Source organism: Salvelinus sp. IW2-2015, linkage group LG32, assembly GCF_002910315.2.
Source record: "Salvelinus sp. IW2-2015 linkage group LG32, ASM291031v2, whole genome shotgun sequence".
Taxonomy (NCBI): domain Eukaryota; kingdom Metazoa; phylum Chordata; class Actinopteri; order Salmoniformes; family Salmonidae; genus Salvelinus; species Salvelinus sp. IW2-2015.
Window position 1 is genome coordinate 32,841,803 of NC_036871.1, and position 24,935 is coordinate 32,866,737.

The 24,935-nt window shown below is 41.3% G+C and overlaps 2 protein-coding genes and 1 non-coding gene across 5 annotated transcripts; 1 reads left to right on the plus strand and 2 right to left on the minus strand.

Moving 5' to 3' along the window:
* On the minus strand, positions 1–72 carry trnae-cuc (transfer RNA glutamic acid (anticodon CUC)). Its single transcript has one exon. It is a non-coding gene; the product is annotated as a tRNA-Glu (tRNA).
* A 73-nt stretch (positions 73–145) lies between these two features.
* On the plus strand, positions 146–6,707 carry LOC111957166 (caspase-7). 3 transcript variants are annotated; one of them, XM_023977915.2, is made up of 7 exons: positions 146–252; positions 3,766–3,876; positions 4,091–4,431; positions 4,634–4,674; positions 4,958–5,063; positions 5,229–5,817; positions 5,924–6,707. In XM_023977915.2, exons 2-7 carry the CDS (start codon positions 3,851–3,853, stop codon positions 6,108–6,110), a joined length of 1,290 nt encoding a protein of 429 aa, XP_023833683.1. In that variant the 5' UTR covers positions 146–252; positions 3,766–3,850; the 3' UTR covers positions 6,111–6,707. The 3 variants fall into 3 exon arrangements, with proteins under 3 accessions (XP_023833683.1, XP_023833684.1, XP_070292757.1); XM_023977916.2 differs by lacking the exon at positions 3,766–3,876; XM_070436656.1 differs by lacking the exons at positions 146–252; positions 3,766–3,876 and adding an exon at positions 800–1,091.
* Positions 6,708–15,286: 8,579 nt separating this feature from the next.
* LOC111957148 (protein lifeguard 3) lies at positions 15,287–24,745 on the minus strand. Its single transcript, XM_023977886.2, has 12 exons — positions 24,561–24,745; positions 20,517–20,831; positions 20,258–20,325; positions 20,103–20,167; positions 19,956–20,009; positions 19,784–19,834; positions 19,634–19,673; positions 18,197–18,234; positions 18,016–18,103; positions 17,778–17,873; positions 15,954–16,007; positions 15,287–15,710 (listed from the first exon to the last, which is right to left on the minus strand). The coding sequence occupies exons 2-12, from the start codon at positions 20,824–20,826 to the stop codon at positions 15,561–15,563; spliced, it is 1,014 nt and encodes a 337-aa protein (XP_023833654.1). The 5' UTR covers positions 20,827–20,831; positions 24,561–24,745; the 3' UTR covers positions 15,287–15,560.
* Positions 24,746–24,935: the final 190 nt, after the last annotated feature.

The window sequence follows — 24,935 nt, forward strand, 5'->3', positions numbered from 1 at the left end:
TTCSCTGACCGGGAATCGAACCCGGGCCGCGGCGGTGAGAGCGCCGAATCCTAACCACTAGACCACCAGGGAAACCAATTCCTTCACGAAAAGTGAAGTTATTGGTCGTGTGGCGACTCCTTTGAACCTACTCCGATTGGACAATAGCTAAATGAAAGTAAAACTTCACATTTGCGAGGGAAGAGTGGAACGCATATCGACCACTGAATTATTTCATCAACTTGCCGAGCGAATCAGTTTTTAGTCGTACCGGTAAGTAATTTTGCTATGCTATCAACTCGTCATTTAGTGTCAAGATATCACGATGACCACTTTGGCAAAACATGCTCACTGCTAGTTGAATCTAAAGTAGCATTCGGTAGCTAGCTAGCGAGCTAGGCTGCTACCAAAGACAGTAGAGTATCAAGCTAAAACTGCTTCTCCAATAGAAATCCCCGATCACACTTGTAGGTTCGCTAAGCTCATGCGTTGTACACGTTGTACTGCGCATGTGCATGCCGTCAARTCAAAGACACTCCTTCGATATAAAGTTGCTTTTGACGAACATGAAAGCGTGTCAGTTTGTCACTTTCACGAGGTTGGAGTAATGATATGTTCCACTACTTAAGATATTGTCTCGAATCTAGGTTGTGCCTTTAGAGTTCGAGAAAATGAACAACTAAGGAAGAACGTTTCACTTCTCCCATTGACTTCTCAAACCCCAAACCCTGGCCTGTTCTGTTTTTTCTGTTTCGCAATCGTTCCCGGAAGTCTCGCGATGTTGCGCCTCTGGGTTTAGAAACTCTGTGCTGCTACAGATGCTCACACGTTGCATTATAGAAGACGGGAAGCTACTGTGAAAATGTKGTTTACCAAGCTACCAACTACTTCACATTGGAAGAAGCGACGCAACAGTAAAGCTACCCATAAGAAAAACGTTGAAAAAGTAGTTCCCTACATCCAAACTACTTCGTGATAAATTATCAAATCTAAATCTGAGATGTCAACATTCTGTATACTTATGGKCCTTTTTGGACACTGTGTTAACTAACCTCCAGACGAGCTTCAATGCCATACAACTCTCCTTCCGTGGCCTCCAACTGCTCTTAAATGCAAGTAAAACTAAATGCATGCTCTTCAACCGATCGCTGCCCACACCTGCCCTGCCCGTCCAGCATCACTACTCTGGACGGTTCTGACTTAGAATATGTGGACAACTACAAATACCTAGGTGTCTGGTTAGACTGTAAACTCCTTCCAGATCACATTAAGCATCTCCAATCAAAATTAAATCAAGAATCGGCTTCCTATTTTGCAACAAAGCATCCTTCACTCATGCTGCCAAACATATCCTCATAAAACTGACTATCCTACCGATCCTTGACTTCGGTGATGTCATTTACAAAATAGCCTCCAACACTCTACTCAGCAAATTGGATGCAGTCTATCACAGTGCCATCCGGTTTGTCACCAAAGCCCCATATACTACCCACCACTGCGACCTGTATGCTCTCGTTGGCTGGCCCTCGCTTTATATTCGTCGCCAAAACTACTGGCTCCAGGTCCAGGTCATCTCTAAGTCTTTGCTAGGTAAAGTCCCGCCTCATCATAGCAGCACCCACCTGTAGCACGCGCCCCAGTAGGTATATTTCACTGGTCACCCCAAAGCACATTCCAGCCGCCTTTCCTTCCAGTTCTCTGCTGCCAATGACTGGAACGACTGCAAAAATCACTGAAGCTGGAGACTCATATCTCCCTCACTAGCTTTAAGCACCAGCTGTACAGAGCCCATCTGTAAATAGCCCATTCAACTACCTCATCCCCAACTGTATTTATTTTGCTCCTTTGCACCCCAGTATCTCTACTTGCACACTCATCTTCTGCACATTTATCACTCCAGTGTTTAATTGCTATATTGTAATTATTTCGACACTATGGCCTATTTATTGCCTTACCTCCCTTATCCTACCTCATTTGCAAACACTGTATATAGACTTTTTTCTATTGTATTATTGACTGTATGTTTGTTTATTACATGTGTAACTCTGTGTTGTTGTTTGTGTCACAATGCTTTGCTTTATCTTGGCCAGGTCGCAGTTGTAAATGAGAACTTGTTCTCAACTGGCCTACCTGGTTAAAATAAACGTTGAAATAAAWGAAATGTCGTAGACTACAACAGATCACTCTGGAGTCAGATGTTAACAGATGGTAACATTTACTGACGATTGAACACAAAAAATATGTTTCATGTGAGAATTAGGCAGGTCTGATGCCGAAAAGGAAATTAACCCAGATTTTATTCTTATTTTTYCAAAAAAAAAGTTGTGTTCAGTGCCTGTAGTAAGCTCCACAGCTACTTGCCCCAGATGTACTCTTAAGGAGCTTACCGTCCGAGAACCTTATATGTTATTTTCAGAGGTAGACTGGCTCTGGCAGCCAAAACAACCAAATACTCCATCTAAATGGGAATCGATTCTCAAATGCATTACGGTTCTGGTTCTGGAAACATAAAGCCCTTGACATTCATATCACATCAAYATAATTCACYAATTCTAAATATGCACTCAGTGTACAAAATATTGAGGACACCTTGCTAATATTGAGTTGCCAAACTACTGCAAAATGTCGTTAAATTACTAGTTGAACTACATGTAGTTCACTACTGTACTCCCCAACACTCCTTGATAGCTACTGTACTTTTACACTAAACTTATTAGCTGTTGGTTATAGCTATCTACTTGACTTGGGCTCCCGAGTGGCGCAGTGGTCTAAGGCACTGCATCTTAGTGCTTGAGGCGTCACTACAGAGACCCTGGTTTGATTCCAGGCTGTATCACAACCGGCTGTGATTGGCAGTCCCATAGGGCAGTGCACAATTGGTCCAGTGTCGTCTAGGTTTGGCCGGTGTAGGCTGTCATTGTAAATAAGAATTTGTTCTTAACCGACTTGCCTAGTTAAATTWWAAAAACTATTAACAGCTAGCATCCTAACTATTCAGTCYTCACTGTCTCTAGCTGTTGGGGACTTGAGGAACGCTTGTTACTATGTGTTGTTACCTTCAACCGAATAAACTCAACTCTGTGGTTTACAATGGAGTTGAGTGGTGACTAGTGTGGGCAAATTGGCGCTCTGATATCAAACTTCAGCACCCAAAGACTAGCCTGCATTTGCACATGACATTGTTCAGTTAAGTGAGCTAGTAACCTTTTAGCCTTGTCTTTGTTGGTAACGTATCCAAGYGGTATGTATGATTGTGTGTGGGGCGCGAGACCCCTGGAGGGAGTCAAAATAAGTGCAAGGGGGAAATATGCTTATAATAAATAAGAATTAAGACCACTATTGAAAAATGCAATGTTGACACTGGTATGTTCACAATATTGGGCTGTAGAAAAATATATATACTGAACAAAAATATCAACGCAACATGTGAAGTGTTGGTCCCATGTTTCATGAGCTGAAATAAAATATCCCAGAAATGTTCCATATACACAAAAAGCTTATTTCTCTCAAATTTTGTGCACACATTTGTTTACATCTCTGCTGGTGATCATTTCTCATTTGCCAAGATAATCTATCCACCTAACAGGTGTGGCATATCAAGAGGCTCATTAAACAGCATGATCATTACACAGGTGCACCTTGTGCTGGGGACAGTAAAAGACCACACAATGTGCAGTTTTGTCACACAACACAAAGCCACAGATGTCTCAAGTTTTAATGGAGTGTACAATTTGTATGCTGACTGCAGGAATGCTGACTGCAACTTTTTCTTTGATATTCCAAAAGCTTAGCATGCCTTTGCAGGGGGATTCTGAAAAGAAAAATCGGTGATTGAGCTGCCAGGCCACAATAATATCCTGCAGCTAGGAGAATGGTAATTCAATCATCCACAAATAGGTTAGCATAACTTGCATCAGTCATTGCATTTTGAACTTAACCCATTCTTGAAATATCGAAAAACTTCTTAGGAACATGGCAGGTTTTGTTAATTCAGTTATGAGGATGACTCAGGTCACATCAGCATCATTTGGCTTGGCCATTGACATGCATCTGTGGCATTATATGTTTTATATAATGAACACACTCTCCTTTTTCTCTTTCTCCCTCTAAGGTCCATCATGCAGATGCTGAGAGAGAAGAAGACTTTGTTAACGGAGATCCTGTCTGCGGAATCCAGCTACATCCTTCAACATGTGCAGCAGGAGGAAATAGTGACTAATCGTGACTACAACAACCTAAACATCCCCAATCAGTCCGATGAGAAGACTGTCATCAACCTGCTGGATAAAGTGATGAATAAAGGAGACACAAAATGCTGTGAACTCGTGAACCTGCTACAGAAACCACATATTATAAAAAACTACCCTAGACTGGAGGAAATATTCAACAACCACACAGAACCCAGTGACCACACCTTCAACCCAGCCCCAACAATCCCAATTCCCTGTACAGGTACCAKACACACTGACTACTAGTACTACTAGCTTTGCACCACGACTCTGTCATTGTTTACTGACACAACCACCAGACAGTACATATAACACACTACATGACAAGACTCATTTACAGATCAGTCAACTGACACCAGTGCTACTGTTCTACTGTATTAGATAGCTGGTATCAGGTATCTAACTGTGTTTTCTGTGTTTTGTAGATAATTCGGACCTGGAAACAGTGGTCACAGGTGGCGATGAGGTGATAACCCCTCTATCTACATTTAAAGTGTTTATTAACTACATATATTACACCTGACAACTGATCATATAGTTCAGAGCAAATACACAAGTCAACAATATACAATAATACAGACACAAAACTTAACCTGTCTTCTCATTGCAGCACAACTCTCCTTCAACTTTCCTTTCCAATGAAGCCATTCAAGCCAAACATAATACTAGGAAGATTTTTTTTTTTACACTGTCAGTTTGATGTGAAATATCTTTGTGTGTAAATGACCCCTGGTTTCCTCTGTTTCCAGTTCAGTCTGTATGAGATGACCAGTGTACCCCGTGGTCTCTGTTTGATCATCAACAACGAGATATTTGATAAACTGCGTGAAAGAACAGGATCAAACAAGGATGTTGGTATGTCAACGTTTTATCCTCAAAAACATCTCAAGTCTCATTTCTCTATTACAGCATCTGACCTGCTTGCCATTTTGCTCATTCAGTTGATTATCATGATGTCATAGAATGAGAATAGAGAGAAGTGAGAGGCCTGGTTGTTAAGTGTCTTGTCTTCTACTACAGAGGATCTGGCCAACATATTCAGTCGGATGAAGTTCAGGGTGGTGATGTGCAAGGACAAGACTGCAGTGGAGATTCCCATTGTGCTGAAGGTCTTCTCTGAGCTGAAGCAGTTATCTGACCTGCAACAGTGCGGTGTGAAGGAGTGGGTCAGCGGTCAGTTCACTGATCTAAAGGATCTTCCTAAGCATGGCGATGCCTTCGTCTGCTGCATTCTGAGTCACGGAGAAAAGGAGGGCGTCTGTGGCACAGATGGAACAGTCGTCCCCACCATTGATATCCTCTCACCTTTCAACGGAACAAACTGTAGCATCCTTGTTGAAAAGCCCAAACTGTTCTTCATCCAAGCCTGTCGAGGGACTGACGTGCAGGGGGGTGTGCCGGTGAACAAGAAGCCTAAAGTTGAAGGGACGGACAGGGAACTGAACACAGACGACGGCCAAGTCCAAGTCCAAGACTACACACTTCCACTATACTCCGACTACCTGGTTTTCATGGCCAACGTAGAGCAGTATGTCTCTATCAGGAACGTGTACACGGGGTCCTGGTTCATCCAGTCTCTGTGTGGCCAGCTGGAAAAAGGCTGCACCGGGTAACATCAGCTTGAAATTCACTTCAGATCTTATTCATATCGTCTCTATGGAATGGTTGTGTTGACTTATTTTATGTTATGTGTGTTTGTCTCTTGTTCTCTACAGCGGGAAAGACATCCATGCGATCATCACCCTGGTCAATGCTGAAGTGAGCAAGATGGACGGCAAACTTCCTGTTAAGGATAAAGATGGGAAACGTATCGGCTATGAGAATGTTAAGCAATCACCAGATTCCAGAAACACCCTGACCAAGACACTCATCTTTCCTGCTGAGGCCACGCATTCTTCCTGATGATCTCTTGATGTTACCATGGTACCCTTCATCATCAACCGTCCATATGCTCTTTCAAGTCCAGTTTTGATATGAAAGGTTGAATAGGCCATAATCATGACACTACCAACATTCCTGTGGTGGCATTCTTATTTTATTACTTTTACATGGTGGGAGAGGAGCCACCATCACTGCGGGTGTCTTTATTTGCCTGACTGCTACATGTATTTAATGTTGTTAAATTTTACAGGACTTGGACAAATATACATTTTATATTAATGATACAGAATTCCACCAGCGTATATACCAAAAGTCCTGTGGCACTGCTGCAGCTCAACCAAGTGAACTAGGTGAGACTACATTGACCTTTTAACCAAACTATTAATTTGATATCTGAAGATACTCAGAATCAGCATTCCATGTAAAGTTTCATAGCAAGAACAACTGGTTATTGATATCTTGGCACACTGTTTCAGCTTTACTTTAAATATTTTTTTATGTGATTTCATCTACTTTCTTTATTTGGGAATTTTTATACAATCATGTTTTCTTACATGCCTTTCCTGGCATCTTAAAATATGTTATACTTCAAAATAAATATTTTATATTTTATCAACAGTTGGATTGCTGAAGTGTTTTTACCTCACACTCCTCAGAATTAGAGGGACATCCTGTTGAATATAAAACGTGAAACATGGTTATTAGAAAAATAGACATCCATTTTACAGACCAGATCTCCAGAACCAGCGGTGGTAAAACACACATTTATAATAGTGCTGTTACACAGACAAAGTAAACATTCCTCAATTGTTACCATTTAATGGAAGAAAAAAAAAGAGCTTGAAACATCTTTTAGGAAAACAGACATTCCAACCAAGGTTACAACACACTCTCTGATGGGAGATGTGCCAAGGTACAGGAAGCTGTGGTAGGGTCTCTGAGAGTGACAGCTTACTTACATTAAATAAGCAGGCGAGAATTCACTGTTAAATCATAACAGCCTATCTGAAGTTTCTCAGTCCGGGTATGGAAGATGTTTCAGAGGTAGGGAAGGAAGAGTTTCTTGGTGAGGATGTGCTTTGGGCTCGTTTGGAGTCTCCTGTCATCTGCTGACCTCAAGATTCACACACATCAGCTTCTGACAGAACAGACTGGACGAGCTACAGAGGACAGTGGAGGAGTGTCAATATGTACATTACCTCTATGCTGCCGGACAGTGTGGGCCAGCTGTGTGTCACACTCCTCCAGTGTCCTCTGTAACTCGTCCAGTCTGTCCTCTGTCAGAAGCCCCTGCCTCTCCATCTCACACAGCACCTCCAGGGCCGACAGGGGAGAGAGAGAAAAAGAGAGAGAGATAATGTATTTGTGTGTGTGTGTGTGTGCGCGCATGATTGTGGGAGTGTGTGTGATATACTTCTTACAGTGAAAAGATCCAGTCGTCCTCTGGACGAGTTTGTCGCTCAGCAGAAACTTAATCTTAGTGACATTCTCTTGAGTTACATCTTCTGAGATCCTATACAGCATCATCTCTCTCACTCTCTCTCTCGCAATTGAATTGAGAGAGAGAGTGAAAGAAAAAAAGAAAGAAAGATGTAAAGCAACCAGGGAATTACCAGAATGACCATCTATTCAGTGTTGCCTCTCTATGTGGTCCATTGTTGTGACAATGCAGTTACACACATACACACACAGCTCTGTGCTCACCTGTACTGTGAGAGGGCGGGGCTTGCATCAGTCTGAGTGTGTTCCATTCACTCCGGCTGCCGTCTCCAGGTGGCGGAGCAGGTCTAGTCGACCAATGATATCGAGGAGCTGGTACAGGAAGTAGTGGTCCTCCAATAGACTACATCGTAAAAATTCATGAAAACAAAATGTGCTTTTTGGTGTTCATTTATGGTAAGGGTTAGGTATAATGTTAGCAGTGTGGTTAAGGTTAGGGTTAGGTTTTAAGAAGATAAATTGTAGAAATAGGCAAAGTTAATGACTTTGTGGCTGTGTTAACTAGTGGCGACCGCCTTTCTCCTGCAGCCTCAGAAACAAGACACGCCCATCCTGCACCTGAAGCCTAGACCATTAAGGATTAGACGGTCTGCTTCAGATTCTCTACCCTTCTCCATGATGAGTGCACTTGCTCATTCCCCTAAGTAATATATAAGGAATGGACAGATAAGCAAATATGTCCCCCTTTGTGCTTTACATCTCCAGCAGAATAAAACCATTTCCGAGTGCATGATATTCAGTTTCACTGGCATATAGTACATTATATGGATGGTATTCAGTGGTGGAAAAAGTACCCAATTGTCATACTTGAGTAAAAGTACAGATACCTTAATAGAAAATGAATCAAATAAAAGTGAAAGTCAACCAGTAAAGTACTGCTTGAGTAAAAGTCTAAAAGTATTTGGTTTTAAATATACTTAAGTATCAACAGTAAATTGAATTGCTAAAATGTACTTAAGAATCAAAAGTAAAAGTATAAATAATTTAATATTCCTTATATTAAGCAAACCAGCTGGCACAATTCTCTTCTTTTTTTAATTTAAGGATAGCCAGGGGCACACTCCAATACTCAGATATAATTTACAAACAAAGCATTTGTGTTTAGTGATTCCGCCAGATCAGATGCAGTAGGGAAGACCAGGAATGTTCTCTTGATAAGTCTGTGAATTGGACCAATTTCCTGTCCTGCTAAGCATTTAAAATGTAACGAGTACTTTTGGGTGTCAGAATAAACTGTAACGTAACAAAAAGTGGAAAAAGTCAAGGGGTCTGAATACTTTCCGAATGCACTGTATCTGTATCCATTTATCATCATCAATAGCGTCTCCCAGGTCTTCCTCACATTTTTTTTTAACATGTGTGTCATCGGGAAAAGCCTCTATCGACCCTTGATAAAGTTTGGAAATCAACTTTAGAGGTTGTCAGAATGCCTTAGAATAGTTTACATCTTTGAAGTTTCTTGTTTGTCCAGTGTTTCCCGACACAGAGAAAAAGTGTTGCGTCGGAAAAAGTTAACTGATACATTCAAAATTAGGGGAGGATGTACAAAAATCAACACAAATATTATATATATTTACATTTTTACTGTGGATTTTTTGCCATCCTCCCTCAACTCAGAATATATCATTTTCATAGTCATTGCACTTTTTGTAAGCGCTATTCAAGATTGAAAGTTAAAACAATTATAAACAATTAAATTTAAACCCCAGAAAAGATGTGGAATTTTGTCCATCATATCAAGAATCAGAATATTTCATTTTCATAGTCATTGTGTGACGTAGAAGTCCGTTACTGGCCGCGGGCAGCATTTGGTACTTTAACGCACGCACACATTCATCACTCCTCCCTGCTCCGTTATCAGATAAGTTAACAATGTGGGTCGACACACAAGTTAACTTCTCTATCTTAGTACATACATTTCACACTTATGTCAATGTTCATATTTAATATAAGCAATATGTATTTTACTAATGATGTTATGGATTAGCGCGTTTGTTTGTTCTGTTCCTCTCTCTCTCCATCTCTGTAGCTTCCGGGTATGCTGGATAAGGACCCGAGCTAAGGGAATGGGCTGACTTTGTAGTGCCTGTCCCGAATGGCTCATTAATGTAAATGGGCTTATTGAAAGACACTGTCAGTAGTGATGTAATTTTGTAAATGTTATGTTGTGATATTGTTTAATAAACGTGTTGCAATGTATATAGTTTAGTATGTTTAGTTAAATGGAAAATGTAGGTTTGTATAGGTAATTGCTTAATTAATTAGTGTTAATTGTTCTGAGGGGAGGGGCTAGCCCTACAAAAGGAGCCTCTCTTTCAGTTCATGGAGAGGCATTTTGGATTGAGCTGTGGATGGGTGTAGCATTGTTTTTAGCTGGCCCATAAGGTATATGTTTGATGGCAGTACTGTTTTTTTTCCCTTCTTCCCGGAATCACTTTGTAAATAAACGCCTTTGCACAGAAGAAGTTTTGTGGTTTTCCACAAAAGGTTAGGTTTTCCAGTTTAGCCTTCTGGCCTACTCTACGTGACACATTGCAAGAGCTACTGAAGATTGAAATTTTAAATATATATTTTTTAAATACAAAAGAAAGTATGGATTGTTCTCCATCTACCACTGATTCAGAATATGCCATCTTTATAGTCATGGCATGCTTGGTTCAATAGCTTTATGCGAGAAAATCGAATGTCCACTGAATATCTAAAATAAAACTAACTTTACCTCGGTCTATACAGCATGATGAGGATAATCAACTTCTTATTCAACAGTAATACAGCTTTTAACTGTTGTCATGGGCAAGAACTTCGAAAACTTTAAAAAGCAGACAAATCTTACCGTTTTGTCTGATTTTTCTACTACTGAAACCATGTAGTCAATAGATGAGACACCACTGAAAGAACAGACAACTTTATTAGGCAAACCTAGTCAATACATTCACACAAATGTCACGACCATTGAGGTATAGATCACAACAGTCAAATATTACCAGGCTTTGCATCTTCTTCCTCTGATAAAGCTACCCAAAACTGATACTGGCTGTCAATTGTCTGCTAGTTAGTAGCAGAGGGCTGTAGAAAGCATGAAGAGCTTTGCACATACCCAAACCGACCACTTTTACACAGCAAGGATGGCGGCGCCCTGTAGGAAGGTTGTGAGTTCTGTGATTGTGAAAGGTACTGTATGTTTACTCTGAACTGGTACAAGTAAGCATTTCACTGTAAGGTCTACACCTGTTGTATTCGGCGCATGTGACAAATAACATTTGATTTGAACCGTCTTTATTTCAATACAACACATAAACAGAGGGTGACAGCAGTTTTTGGGGCACTTATGTAATGGGTGTTCCTCTCCTTGTCTGCTCTTCTTCATCTTGTACACAAGTCTGAAAACACAGGTCAGGTGAAAACAATATGGTGGCTAGTAATTGCTTTGACCTGACATATACTCTCACTGTTTCAGGTTTGTGTCAGATCCCAGGCCAGTCACTATGGACACAGCAGTGCCCAGTCAAGTTACAGGCTCTGTCGCTGAGGTGCGTTCCTCTCTGGTGTCTCACCCAACTCTACTGGCCACTGATCAGCACCAAAACAGAACAGCAGAGAACCGCTGATCAGCAGAAAGTGACTGACATGCAGAAAGATCAGAAGAAAGCGACAGGAAGAGGATGAGCGACCAGAGTACATCCCACACGAAAAAGTCCAAGAACCCCATGACAAATATCGCATATACCTGGTGAGACTCTCCCCTCTGTGCACACTGGTTGAATCAACATTGTCTCCACATCATTTCAATGAAACTATGTTGAACCAACGTGGAATAAAACTTGAATTGTAGACTGTGCCCAGTGGGTCTGTTCTCTAACATGGTTAATATTCAGATTTCGGTTGTAAAGAAACGGCTGACAATTTGATGTTGTATTCAGTTGAATAACCTTGGTAAGTTCCCATTCTCTCTCACTTTCCCCTCTTTCTCTCTGCAGGATGATAGGTCCCCTTACAAGTATAATAGGGTTCATCCTGACGAAGAGAGAGGTGGATAAGAACTGCCTGAAGCAGCTGAGGACTCATCAGCGGATGAACAGATTCAACGAGGGAGAGTTCGAGGGCAGTCGCTACCGCAACAACAGACTGGACTGATACCAACTGAACTGAGAAGTTGTGTGAGCTTGAGAAACTGAGTGAATGTGTGTCTGCAGCATGTGTGTGTATGCACTGCCTCTGCTGGACTGAAAGAGACTAACTGATCAAATGAAAACAGTTAGTTTGAGAGACACCGATACTTGATTCAGTAATTATGTTCGCACCCACAAGAGTTTATTTTAATCAACTCTCCTTAGTCCATGATGAGCACACGCTCAGCCTCAAGAAGTTATATCTGGCTGGATCAGTATAGGGCCCAGTCTTTCCTGAACAGACTGATGTCATGGCTTGCTACAGTATGTCACTGCTTCATTCAACAGATCCCATCTATCCAGATTTTCCAGACTTGTCTGTGGTCTTACCATCTTATGTGTTGATGAAATAGCTTGACTATCTCTTTAAAAGTCCATAGTAGAATTATAGATATACCATTATGTTCTATTTCTATGTATAGAATGCCCCAGTTAAAATATGCCCCACATGGTGTATGTTCTGTATATAAAAAACAGTTGCGTCCTCCTGGATATTTATAATCTTATCAAATGTGATTTGAACTGTTTTGATTTGCACACAGATTCAATTACACACGTGGCAATAAAATATTTTATTTGATATGAAAATCAATATAGATGTGTCCATATTTTTCTCATTAGCATGCTCCTATAGACTTTGGCAAACTGTCCTCCAAGCTAGCACCAAACATTCCATGGCAACCACATTCTAATTAGTGATCTCAGTGGACTGTAATGATTGTAATCGTTACTGTCTGGACAGCAAGTTGGCGCCATAGGTTTCAGGCATACATCTCAAAACGAGTCTAGAGATGCCCCTAAACTCAGTTATAGAATTAGCTCAACACACCCAGTTCCAACATCAACCACTATAAAATTGACCTTAGGTCAGCACTTAGGGGCAGTCTACCTGCACTTCCCTCATTACTCAACTCAAGGGTGTCAGCTAAGTAAGTACACCCTTTGAGGCGTGTTCCCTTTTGATTTAGCTCAACAATCAATAATTTAATCTCAATATAAAGTGGCTTCCTTTCTTCTCATCATGTAGAAAAGAACATCAGATGTTAATGCTTTGATGTGTACATTTTGGACTGTTCCCAGCATAGTCACACAGTGGTGATGGTTCTAATCGTTTTCCCACCATTCATTTTCCCCATAGGGGATTTTAGAATCCATGCGGGTTGTGTTTCTTGTAGGCTTACCCTGGCATGACATTTTGATAACCGCGTAAATCTCTTTAGGACAAGGTGACTTTTGTCAATATATTTGCATGTATTTACCCCACAAAAATGAAATGGTAATTAGCTGCTATTGTGGCTATCATAAAGAACTACAAATGCCATGATGATCTGGACGAAACTGCCAAATTCGATGGACAATTCACAATTCTGTGAACTTTTTTCAATTCACACAATATCTGTTAGCAAAGGTGTCAGTCAGCTAGAGATGACGTGCAGGAACTTACAGCGATTTGTAGTTTTGCATGGTCTGCTTTGATGCTAATTAGAATTTTCGAATCTGAGAGTAAATAAAGACGAATATATTGATAAAAGTCACCTTGTCCGAGAGAGATTTACATGGTTATCAAAACATCACACCATGGTAAGCCTATACGAAACACAGCCCTTATTAAGTATTTAAGTGTTTCTAAAATCCCCTGTGGGAAAAATGAATGGTGAAAAAATGATTGGAACCATTTCCTTGTTTGACCGCTAGGTTTCATGGGTATTATGACTCATACTGTGGTACTCTATAGCCACGGAAAGTAGGGGTGCTGCACCCCCTGAAGAATCTGAATGTAACAATAGAAATTCTCACAAAAGTAGTGCACTATGCATTTACTAGTCCTGTATTAGCCGATATAGCAGGTCTGTAGCGCCACTACCCACCCGTCGGTGGAAAAAGCACAGCTCCCCGACCACCAAACAGCTTCCTGCGGCTATGGCTCTCAGTGTTCTACTCTAATATTTGGAGTTGGCAGCAGTTTGCCAAGTGATCAATTGGAATGTTCTGTTCTGAGGGTTCTAAACACACATTTGAGCCTGGTATGTTCAAACCAGTACATAACAATACAGCTAACAGAATTTCACAATACTATATTAGGTATACTCCTATATGTGTTAACAAGTACATCAGAAACAGACATTGCATTTACATAAAAGCATCTCTTAAAAATGGCATCACTATTGCTGCGTTTAGACAGGCAGTCAATTCTGATATTTTTTCCACTAATCAGATCTTTTTCAGAGTGAAAAAAATATTAGAATTGGGCTGCCAGTCTAAACGCAGCCTAAGGTGACACTCGTTACCAAAAAGTGCATAAAAATCAAGCCAATCACCACTGAGCTTTCGCTCATGATTACCCAATTACAAATGTTACGATCATAGAAACGCATCAGACATACAGAGTAAAAGAAAACATTTCCTTCTTCTCTGTGTCTCAGAGGAATACTGATATTGGGGGGTGTATTTATTAGTGCAAACCGTAGTTAAACGTTTCGCATTGCAACAAAACGAGAGTTTCTAGTGAACAATTTCAGGAATATCCCTCCACGTTTGGTTCCTGTTGCTTTTGTTTGCCTCCGTTTGGCTCCTAGTGAATACACCTCAGGGTTGCCTTCAGCAGGCACAAACCTATTGGACTAGTTCAGAAAGTATCTTGCTGCTCCCAGCTCATAACACACATTTTTACTTTATAAACAAAAAATATCAAATAAAAAAAATCTTCATATAAAGATAGTTAGATTAAAGTTACAGCTTTGTATTCAGTGTGTCTATCAGTGGTGGAAAAAGTACCCAGTTGTCATACTTTGGTAAAAGTCAAGATCCTGTACCTTAATAGCAAATGACTCAAGTGAAAGTCACCCAGTAAAATACTACTTGATTAAAAGTGTAAAAGTGTTTGGTTTAAAATATACTTAACTATCCAAAGGGGCTCCCGAGTGGTGCAGCGGTCTAAGGCACCGCATCTCAATGTAAGAGATGTCACTACAGTCCCTGGTTCAAATCCAGGCTGTATCACATCCAACCGTGATTGGGAGTCCCATAGGGTGGTGCACAGTTGGCCAGGGAGGCTGTCATTGTAAATAATAATTTGTTCTTAATTGACTTGCCTAGTTAAAATAAAGGTATAGTAAATGCTATGAGTCATTTAAAATTCCTTATATTAAGCAAAAGCACTATTTTCTTGTTTTATTTTTTTTTACGGATAGCTATGGGCACACTCCAACATAATTTACAAACGAAGCATTTGTGTTTAGTGAGTCCGCCATATCAGAGGCAGTAGGGATGACCACGTGTTCTCTTTATAAGTGTGTGAATTGGAAAATTTTCCTGTCCTGCTAAGCATTCGAAATGTAACAAGTACTCTTAGGTTTCAGGGAAAATGTACGGGAGTAAAACTTATATATTTTCTTTAAGAGTGTAGTGGAGTAAAAGTGAATGTTGTCAAAAATAGAAAAAGTAAAGTACAGATACCCCAAAAACTACTTAGGTAGTACTTCAAAGTATTTTTTACTTAGTTACTTTACACCACTGGTGTCTATACTGATATATTACTACATATGTCTTTTCAAGCAGATGCATTTTAGCAGAAGAGTAGACTTCATGAAAATGGCTAAATATGTGTGTTAGCGAAGTCAAATCCATAGAATTAGGATTAGTAGAAAGAACGTTCCCATTCAAAACAACGTTCTGTGGTAGGTACACCAGTATTTCCATTCTACTCATTCTAATTCTATAGTGAGTACAGTTGCACTCTGGTGAGCTGAGTCTGCCTGTCTCAGGGGGGGAGGGGATGGGAAGGAACGTTGTTTCCGGGGATTCATCTGTTGGCTGCACCAATAAGCTGCAGCAGGCACAGGAAGATCTGGACGATGTCGACGTAGATGGAGAGCGCTGCGAACACATACTCCTCTGGACTGATAGAGTTCTTCCCCTTGCCGATCAACAGCTGTGTGTGGTACGCCAGAAACTACACACAGAAATACACCAGCAAAATGTCAGAAAATATATGAGCAATATATTAGTAATGTACCAGCAATAAGTCAATGCAGACAAGAAAACATAGATAACACTAGCAACACAACTACAAAATGTGTCAGAATATCATCACTACAAAGCACAATATATTATACATATATGTTGTAGGAAGAAACAAATGTATACAGTGAAAGTGGTTCTGTCTGTACTACATCTACTTGTGTATTGTACTCACCAGTGTGTAGACTATTGCGCCAACGGCCGCATACACCATGTGAAGCCAAGGAATCTGGCCAGGAGGAGACGACACCATTAGAAAACACTGAACCATTACTGTAATACAATAGACATGGAAAACAAACATGACTAGGTATGGCTAAAAGGTGTGTGTGTGTTAGTGATGCGTGGGTTATATCCGAGGGGCGGACGGGTTTAGGGTAATTCAATATTGTGTGGATGAAGGGCAAGGGGGGTGGCGAGCGGGTTGAATAAAGACAAAATACCTTTAAAAAAATCCATGAATGTTTTATTCTTGTGCAATTTATATCTATTGTCTACATTAAGGTTTTTCTTTCATTATTTTGGGCTATCTGGCATTAGTGCATAAGCCTAAACTTTAGGGTTCAAATGTATGTGCCTACGCGCTAATGACCAAATGCTTTTGGGAACGGGCAGAAAAAGTTCATGTCAATCCACGGAGGCAAAAAGTACAATGCGAGTTTAATTCAATAAGAGAAAAGCTGCGAAAGGACAGTAGAAAATAAAGAAAAGGGAGAGCCAGAAAAGTCATATTTGGGAAAGATTTGAAGTTATTTTGCCACTTCACCAAATATTTCCCAAAAATTACTTTTCTATGTTATGCGTGATGATTCTGAGGCGCTACACAAATTGGGGACTTCAAACAGGCCTACGGCACGTCAACGGAACTGTAGCCTACTGTTCAGATGGGTTAAATGGAAACTGAAATTAGGACAATGACTGTAGGTCTATAACCTCTCACAGTAAAATTACACACCAAACTGGCCAATTCTCCATTGAAAAAGAGACTCTGGGTCTCAATGGGCTTTTCCTGGTAAAAAAACAAAAAAACTGTAGGCAACATTTTGACTTGGGAACAGGAGGAGAAATATGATTTATTTCTTTCAGCATCTTGAGAGAATGTGAATGCTTAGTTAGATACCATCTGTAGAGTTGCTGTCTTTATCAGCATCATAAAAGCTGATACTATTTCAAACACACAAAATTTGCATCCAAGCCAAACTGAAAACTTAAGAAACATGTTGGTTCGTTTTCACAGCTTTCTATTTCCTTACTTCTTACTTCCTTATTTCCTGAAATTTTGCACAGAAAATCATTTTGTTATAGCATTTTTTCCCGGTTCCTAAACATCTGTGCTCCGTGAAAGAAGATGACAGGTAAAGTTCTCTGTTAACTACATTGAAGCATTCATTCGATCGAATTATGACATTATTCTGTTGAGCAAGGGTTTACTTAGTCTTCTAGGGCAACATATAATGACAAAAGAGAAGCTGCATGAATCAAATTATAGACAAGTTGACTAACAAAGAGCCTTCCAAAGTGTTTTAAATTATACGCAGAAACATATCTAAAATCAGGCAAAAAAAATTGCTTTTACCCCTGTCAAAAAATCGTTCTGCCGTCTTTGACTCTAGCCTATAGCGCATTTTCTATATTTTGGGGCAGCAGGTAGCCTAATGGTTAGAGTGTTGGGCCAGCAACCGAAAGGTTGGTGGATAGAATCCCCGAGCTGACAAGGTAAAAATCTGTCGTTCTGCCCCTGAACAAGGCAGTTACCCCACTGTTCCTAGGCCATCATTGTAAATAAGAATTTGTTCTTAACTGACTTGCCTGGTTAAATAAAGAAAAAGTATTTGCGGTGTGGGCCCCAGATTTTAACTTCATCACATATAGTCTGGAGGTTGTGGGTGGGTTATTAGCAATTGCGGGCGGGTGCGGGTGAACAAACAGCTGACCCCGCGCACCACTAGCGTGTGAGTGTTTGTGTATGTGTGCGCGCGTGCGTAATATGCCAACTCACATATTTGAAGGAGAGCACAATGGCTGTGATGATGCCTGCCACCATGACAACGATCCCCAGGACACAGAATAGGCCTGTGCATGAAGTGAGGTCCACCTGAAGAGATACATTATGAAGTTTCAAACACTTGCTCACACACACCACACACACACACACACACACACACACACACACACACACACACACACACACACACACACACACACACACACACACACACACGTCAGGTGTCTCTTACCTTGGTCTGGAAGCAGAAGACAGTGGTGATGATACACACAATGACGGTGATGCCCAGAGCCAGAAACACTGCCTTAGTATCATAGTAACTACAGAGCAGAGACACACAGACAGACAGACATTACTACCACGCTCAGGTGTGTGTGTGTGTTTGTGTGTGTGTGTGTGTCTCTCTCTCTCACCTGGATATGGTGCCCGTCATGTAGGACATGGCCAGTGTCTGTAGAACACAGAATATACCGATCAATATAGACCACTGCAGGCCAGCACCAACCAATAAAGTTCCTCATAGAGCAGTATGACAGACTAACGTGGCCCAGTGCAGGGGTAAAAAAAGATCACGCCTGTGCACTGACTTTCCCCACAGTCCTGTTAGAGTGATTTCTCCCCTTCTCAGCTGTCTATCACAGCCCCCTGGTTTCCACCAATCAGTGTGCCCGAATGGACATTTCGACTCTGACCCCTCCCACTCCAGGTCAGTGTTTTCAGTTGTAAGATGAAGAAGCAAGTTGTGTTTAGGAAGATTGTGCGTGCATCCAAGAAGTGAGTTGTGGGGTTTATTGTCAGGAGGGTTAATGATACATTATGATGATTGACTGCAAGCAATTACATTTAGGCCTAATTACCTTGTTACATATGTAGCTGTATAGTACTGCTGCAGCTTATGTACAGTTTATTTCAGATACTCCATGTGCATGTCATTTATAAGTGTCTGTACTGGGTTTAATGCATGAGTGTTGCGCAGTAGACGTTATTGTTTCAAGATGGTTAATTCCTATAGTCTGTATGCACACTTTACCGCTGCGCTTTCATAGTTCGCGCTACTGTTAAGCCATGGTGAGAGATTCTAGAAGTTTCAGAGATTATCGTCAGCGCTCCCGTACGAGCAGTAAGATTTGGTACCGGACACAGATCAGATAAGATCTCCACTAGTCCAGAGAGGGCCATAAATCTTGCCTGTCTATGTAATTAATTCTCTCTCTCTCCTGCAAGATGTTTAAACATACACTGTTGTTAATATGTGCTGTTATGTGAATATCCCTGTATAGATGCTATGCCATTCTTTCCTGTGTAGATATTCCTATTGCATAGCTTACAACATTTTATATTTAAGCAATAAGGCACGAGGGGGTGTGGTATATGGCCAATATACCACAGCTAACGGCTGTTCTTATGCACGACGCAACGAGGAGTGCCTGGATACAGCTCTTAGCCGTGGTATATTGGCCATATACCACTAACACCCGAGGTGCCTTATTGCTATTATAAACTGGTTACCAATATAATTAGAAGAGTAAAAATAAATGTTCTGTCATACCCGTGGTATATGGCTTTCAGCATTCAGAGCTCGAACAAGCCAGTTTATAATTGTTCTTACCTTTCAGGTAAATCACTGAAAAGTTTGTGTGTTCATACTATGTGTGTTGGTGACAAAGATAAATACAACTCTGCGTATGGACACATCTGCCTTGTTCTTGCTGGACAGCCTGTAGTGAGTCAGAACCTTAACAATCAGCATTAAGTAGTAGCAAGTGAGGGCATTCACAGCCGACTGCTCTGACGAGCTCCAACTAGACATTTTTTCAACAGATCTGTACAGACTAGTAATAGTTACTTACAAAGATGGCCAGCAGGATGACATTCCATGGGAATTTCCTCCTAAAGACAGGGGAGTGGCCACATTAGGACAGCACTTCAATACAATAAAACATTGTTGTCAACTATATTGTCATCATTTTCTAAAGGAATTCTTTAAGAAAGAGACTCACCTGGGTCCTTTACAGCAGACCAGCACAATGTGAGTGACGAAATACACAGCGCTGCAAAGACATAGGTCAACACAGCTGTCAATCAAACAGGACATGCAAAACATAGGCCAGTATAGCTGTCAATCCAACAGTACTGTAAACCCATAGGTCAGTAGTAAGGAATAGTACTTACAATGATGCCCAGTAGACAGCTGGGTTTGCGATCACAAACTTCTTGACAGAGTCACTGCAAAGAAGAGAAACTCAGTTATACAAACACACATTTGTGCAGGAACACAAAACCACTAATACACAGTCATAGTAACACACACACACTCACACAAATGTGAAGACGGCCACGATTGCGACAGTGACGAGTAGCTGAGATGCCAGGATCATATACACCTAAGAGAAAAATGGAGAGAGAGTATATTATACACTTCTTGTGTGTTTGTGTGTTAACTGTGTGTGTGTGTGTGCGTGCTGTGTTCTCACCTTTCGTATGAAGGAATGTCGCACTTTCAGACTATCAAAGCTGCCTGCCGCAAACCCCTCTCCATCGCCTGTGACATCAGCAGAGACATCATTAGAGTCATATGTCAGTTCACATCAGAACACATGCCTGGTAATCAACTACTAAAGTAGAACCTATAGTATCAAGTATTTATTTTAACTGTGTGAAGGAGCTTATTCAGTAGTAACAGAACACTCAGAGTAAGCCCCAGACAGGTGAGAGAGGAGGGTTCAGGCTTACCGCTCAGTGCACTGCTAGGCATCGTAGGGGGGATTATAGGTGGCATGGGTGGCATCATAGGCTGGTTGTTGTACCCTGGACCCCCGGGGTGAGGCTGGCCTGGGTAGGGCCCAGCAGGGTATCCGGCAGGCTGGCCAGGATATGGAGGTCCATGGGGACCAGAGGGGTAGAAGGACGAGGGCTGGCCTGATGGGGGACCTCCATTGGCAGGGAAGCCATAGGCAGGGGGAGGGGGGTAGTTACCACCTTGGGGGCCATAGAGGGGGGAATGAGAGTCATCGTAACCCAGGGGGAAGTCAGACCGAGACATACTGTCTGAGAGAGAGAGGATGAGAAAAGAGAGAGAGGATGAGAAAAGAGAGAGAGAGAGGGGAGGAGGGAGAGCGATAAGTAGTTATGGCCCATTCTACCCAGAACTAAGACAGAAGTCTTAAGGCGTCAACATGCTTCCCACCCGAAACAGTTCAGAACAGTATGTGAATATATTAGTTTTGATCTTTGGCAAGTGTTTTTGGTCTGTTCGTGCACACACACAAAAATCCTCGTGGTCAGCCACCCCTTCGTCAGTCATTRGTCAACAGTAGGGATTCTTCAATTAAGTGTTTGTTGTCATTCAATGATAGATGACTCATTTTCATGCAAATGTTTTAACTTGAGAAATACTGCACTAAACATCTCAGACGTAAAATTGCACGACTAAGATCTCCTCTGCAAAAATATCAAAATGAATGACAGATTTATTGAGTTATGATAAATTAATTCAGAAAAATTTGAGGAAGTATTACTGGCCACAGCGTCTCAAGATGGACAAACAGTACTATAGCCGCTTTTTCTCGTTTTTCAAGCGAAGATCTATTAAGGGTACACTATTTTGTTAGCCGAGTTTGGCTAAGCGCCAGCTAAAGCCAAAGCCTTTATGAGTTAGGCTACTTTCCCTCTCTAAAACAAGGAATATTAAGTATACAAGGAGTTTAAAAACATCTCATTGTAAATTCTGAAATATTTAGCCTTTACTCTCACTGATTATACGCACACTCACACACACTGAAATTGATCTTGTAGTCAAGGGCTCTTAGGGGTTTATATTAGTTGTATCTCTAGAGGCAGATTAAGTTGAAGTGGAGTGTTTCCATATGTTTCTGCTTACAGTACAAGTCAAACATTTCTACACACCTACTCATTCAAGGGTTTTTCTTCATTATTACTATTTTCTACATTGTAGAATAATATTGAAGACATCAAAACTATGAAATAACACATGGAATCATGTAGTAACCAAAAAAGTGTTAAACAAATCAAAATATATTTTATATTTGAGATTCTTCAAAGTAGCCACCCTTTGCCTTGATGAAAGCTTTGCACACTKTTGGAATTCTCTCAACCAGCTTCATGAGGTAGTCATCTGGAATGCATTTCAATTAACAGGTGTGCCTTGTTAAAAGGTAATTTATTTCCTTCTTAATGCGTTTGAGCCAATCAGCTGTGTTGTGACAAGGTATGGGTGGTATACAGAAGATAGCCCTATTTTGGTAAAAGACCAAGGCCATATTATGACAAGAACAGCTCAAATAAGCAAAGAGAAACGACAGTCCATCATTACTTTAAGACATGAAGGTCAGTCAGTCTGGAAAATTTCAAGAACATTAAAAGTTTCTTCAAGTGCATTTCGCAAAAACCATCAAGCGTTATGATGAAACTGTCTCTCATGAGGACCGCCACAGGAAAGGAAGACCCAGGGTTACCTCTGTTGCAGAGGATACGTTCATTAGAGTTACCAGCCTCAGAAATTGCAGCACAAATAAATGCTTCACAGAGTTCAAGTAACAGACACATCTCAACATCGACTGTTCTGAGGAGACTGTGTGGATCAYGCCTTCATGGTCAAATTGCTGCAAAGAAACCACTACTAAAGGACACGAATAATAAGAGACTTGCTTGGGCCAAGAAACACGAGCAATGGACATTAGACCGGTGGAAATCTGTCCCTTGGTCTGATGAGTCCAAATTTTAGATTTTTGGGTCCAATCGTGTGTCTTTGTGAGACGCAGAGTAGGTGTACGGATGATATCTGCATGTGTGGTTCCCACCGTGAAGCATGGAGGTGTGATGGTGCTTTTCTGATGACACTGTCAGTGATTTATTTAAAATTTAAGGCAAACTTAACCAGCATGGCTACAACAGCATTCTGCAGCGATACGCCATCCAATCTGGTTTGCGCTTAGTGGGACTCTCATTTGTTTTTCAACAGGACAATGATCCAAAACACACCTCCAGGCTGTGTAAGGGCTATTTGACCAAGAAGGAGAGTGATGSAGTGCTGCATCAGATGACCTGGCCTCCATAATCCCCCGACCTCAACCCAATTGAGATGGTTTGGGATGAGTTGGATCGCAGAGTGAAGGAAAAGCAGCCAACAAGTGCTCAGGATATGTGGGAACTCCTTCAAGACTGTTGGAAAAGCATTCCAGGTGAAGCTGGTTGAGAGAATGCCAAGAGTGTGCAAAGCTTTCATCAAGGCAAAGGGTGGCTACTTTGAAGAATATAAAATATATTTTGATGGCCTCCCGGGTGGCGCAGTGGTCTAGGGCACTGCATCGCAGCGCTAGCTGTGCCACCGGAGATTCTGGGTTCGTGCCCAGGCTCTGTCGCAGTTGGCGGCGACCGGGAGGTCCGTGGGGCGACGCACAATTGGCCTAGCATCGTCCGGGTTTGGCCGGTAGGGATATCCTTGTCTCATCGCACTCCTGTGGCGGGCCGGGCGCAGTGCGCGCTAACCAAGGTCGCCAGGTGCACGGTGTTTCCTCCGACACATTGGTGCGGCTGGCTTCCGGGTTGGATGCGCGTTGTGTTAAGCAGTGCGGCTTGGTTGGGTTGTGTTTCGGAGGACGCATGGCATTCGACCTTCGTCTCTCTCGAGCCCGTACGGGAGTTGTAGCGATGAGACAAGATAGTAACTACTAACAATTGGATACCACGAAATTGGGGAGAAAAAGGGGGTAAAATTCAACAAACAAAATATATATATATATATATATATATATATATTTTGATTTGTTTAACACATTTTTAGTTAATACATGATGCCAAATGTGTTATTTCATAGTTTATGTCTTCACTATTATTCTACAATGTAGAAAATAGTCAAAATAAAGAAAAACCCTTGAAGGAGTAGGTGTTTACAAACTTTGGACTGGTACTGTATATCTGTGGTTCACACACACACTGCAGCACAACCACACATCACAACCATGCTCCTGACAGATATTTCAATTTCTAATAACCACTATTATACTATTACATACACCACACATTATCACATACACTGAACACGAGCTTAAAGACAGAGAGTTTAGAGAGTAGAGTTTATATATACAATTTAACTTGGAGTGATCATTATGGGAGTTCCCAGTTAGGGATTACGCCTCAACTTCCACAAACAGGGATAGTTTGGGTGTAGGCCTCCACCTTTACAACATGCCATTACGTCACATCTCCAGTACTAAGCAACAGTGAAAAATATCAGCTGGAAAAAATGCTTCAGCTGCTTGCCGCCCATAAAACAATCCCTGCGTGTGTGTTGGGTGTGTAGGGACACACAGGCTTATGACTAAACACTGTGTAACTTCTTCAGCCGTAAGTCATGGGAGAGTTTGAAGTGAGAATGTGGTTGTGTAACATTAACTGGTTGGGTAGGTTTCTAACCCAAGTAGTCTGCACGATTCAAAACCGCTTTAGCCCACTGATCTAAGGCCCGTGTCCGTACAGCCCAACCAAAGTATCCATGTTTGGCCATAGCCAACACACGCAAACACAAACACACACACGTGTTTAAGTTAAGTCGCAGGCAAAAGGTAGAATGGCCAACTCCCCTCACTCAATGGTGGTTTAGACAACCGCCTCACAAGGTAACGTGTACAATAGGCCTATTCAGGTGTAACCCAATGACTATCAACTTCAGCTCATATTCAATTCATATGCTTTTTTCTTTAAAACGATCACCGTGAGTGTATGGTGTGCCGGAAGTATAAAAATAGTTTGACTCACCACGCAATGAATCCAGGAAAAACAAGAACGCAAACAATAACAAGACAAAAAAACGATATAAAAGGCGACCAGTCTTATAACACGGCTATAACCACCCAATCTCTAAACGACAGATGATCAAATTATTGAAGTTTGAAACTCTAATTCCGTCGAGTTTTGAAACTGTTAGCTTCTCTCTCTCTCTCTGGTCCCTTTTCACTCTTTCTGACCCCGCCTTGTTTCCTCCCGCAGCAGGCAGACAGATGTCAGCTCGAGCCGTAGAACATTTCCTGGAATTTTAGAAGAGTTGTTACTTGTTAGTGGGTGGAGTCAATGGAACTCATGGAGGTAAAATAAAGACATAAGTGTGCAACCATGTAAAGTATGATTTGTACA

Bases quoted from the DNA above. Each gene is read 5' to 3' on its own strand.
- LOC111957166 (XM_023977915.2), top strand. From the start codon at position 3,851: ATGGTAATTCAATCATCCACAAATAG. The intron at 4,675-4,957 runs GTGATAACCCCT...CTCTGTTTCCAG, and splicing joins TGGTCACAGGTGGCGATGAG to TTCAGTCTGTATGAGATGAC. The intron at 5,064-5,228 runs GTATGTCAACGT...CTTCTACTACAG, and splicing joins AGGATCAAACAAGGATGTTG to AGGATCTGGCCAACATATTC.
- LOC111957148 (XM_023977886.2), bottom strand. From the start codon at position 20,826: ATGTCTCGGTCTGACTTCCCCCTGGGTTACGATGACTCTCATTCCCCC. The intron at 20,168-20,257 runs GTGAGAACACAG...TTTTTCTCTTAG, and splicing joins GACATTCCTTCATACGAAAG to GTGTATATGATCCTGGCATC. The intron at 19,835-19,955 runs GTAAGTACTATT...ATGTCTTTGCAG, and splicing joins GCTGTCTACTGGGCATCATT to CGCTGTGTATTTCGTCACTC.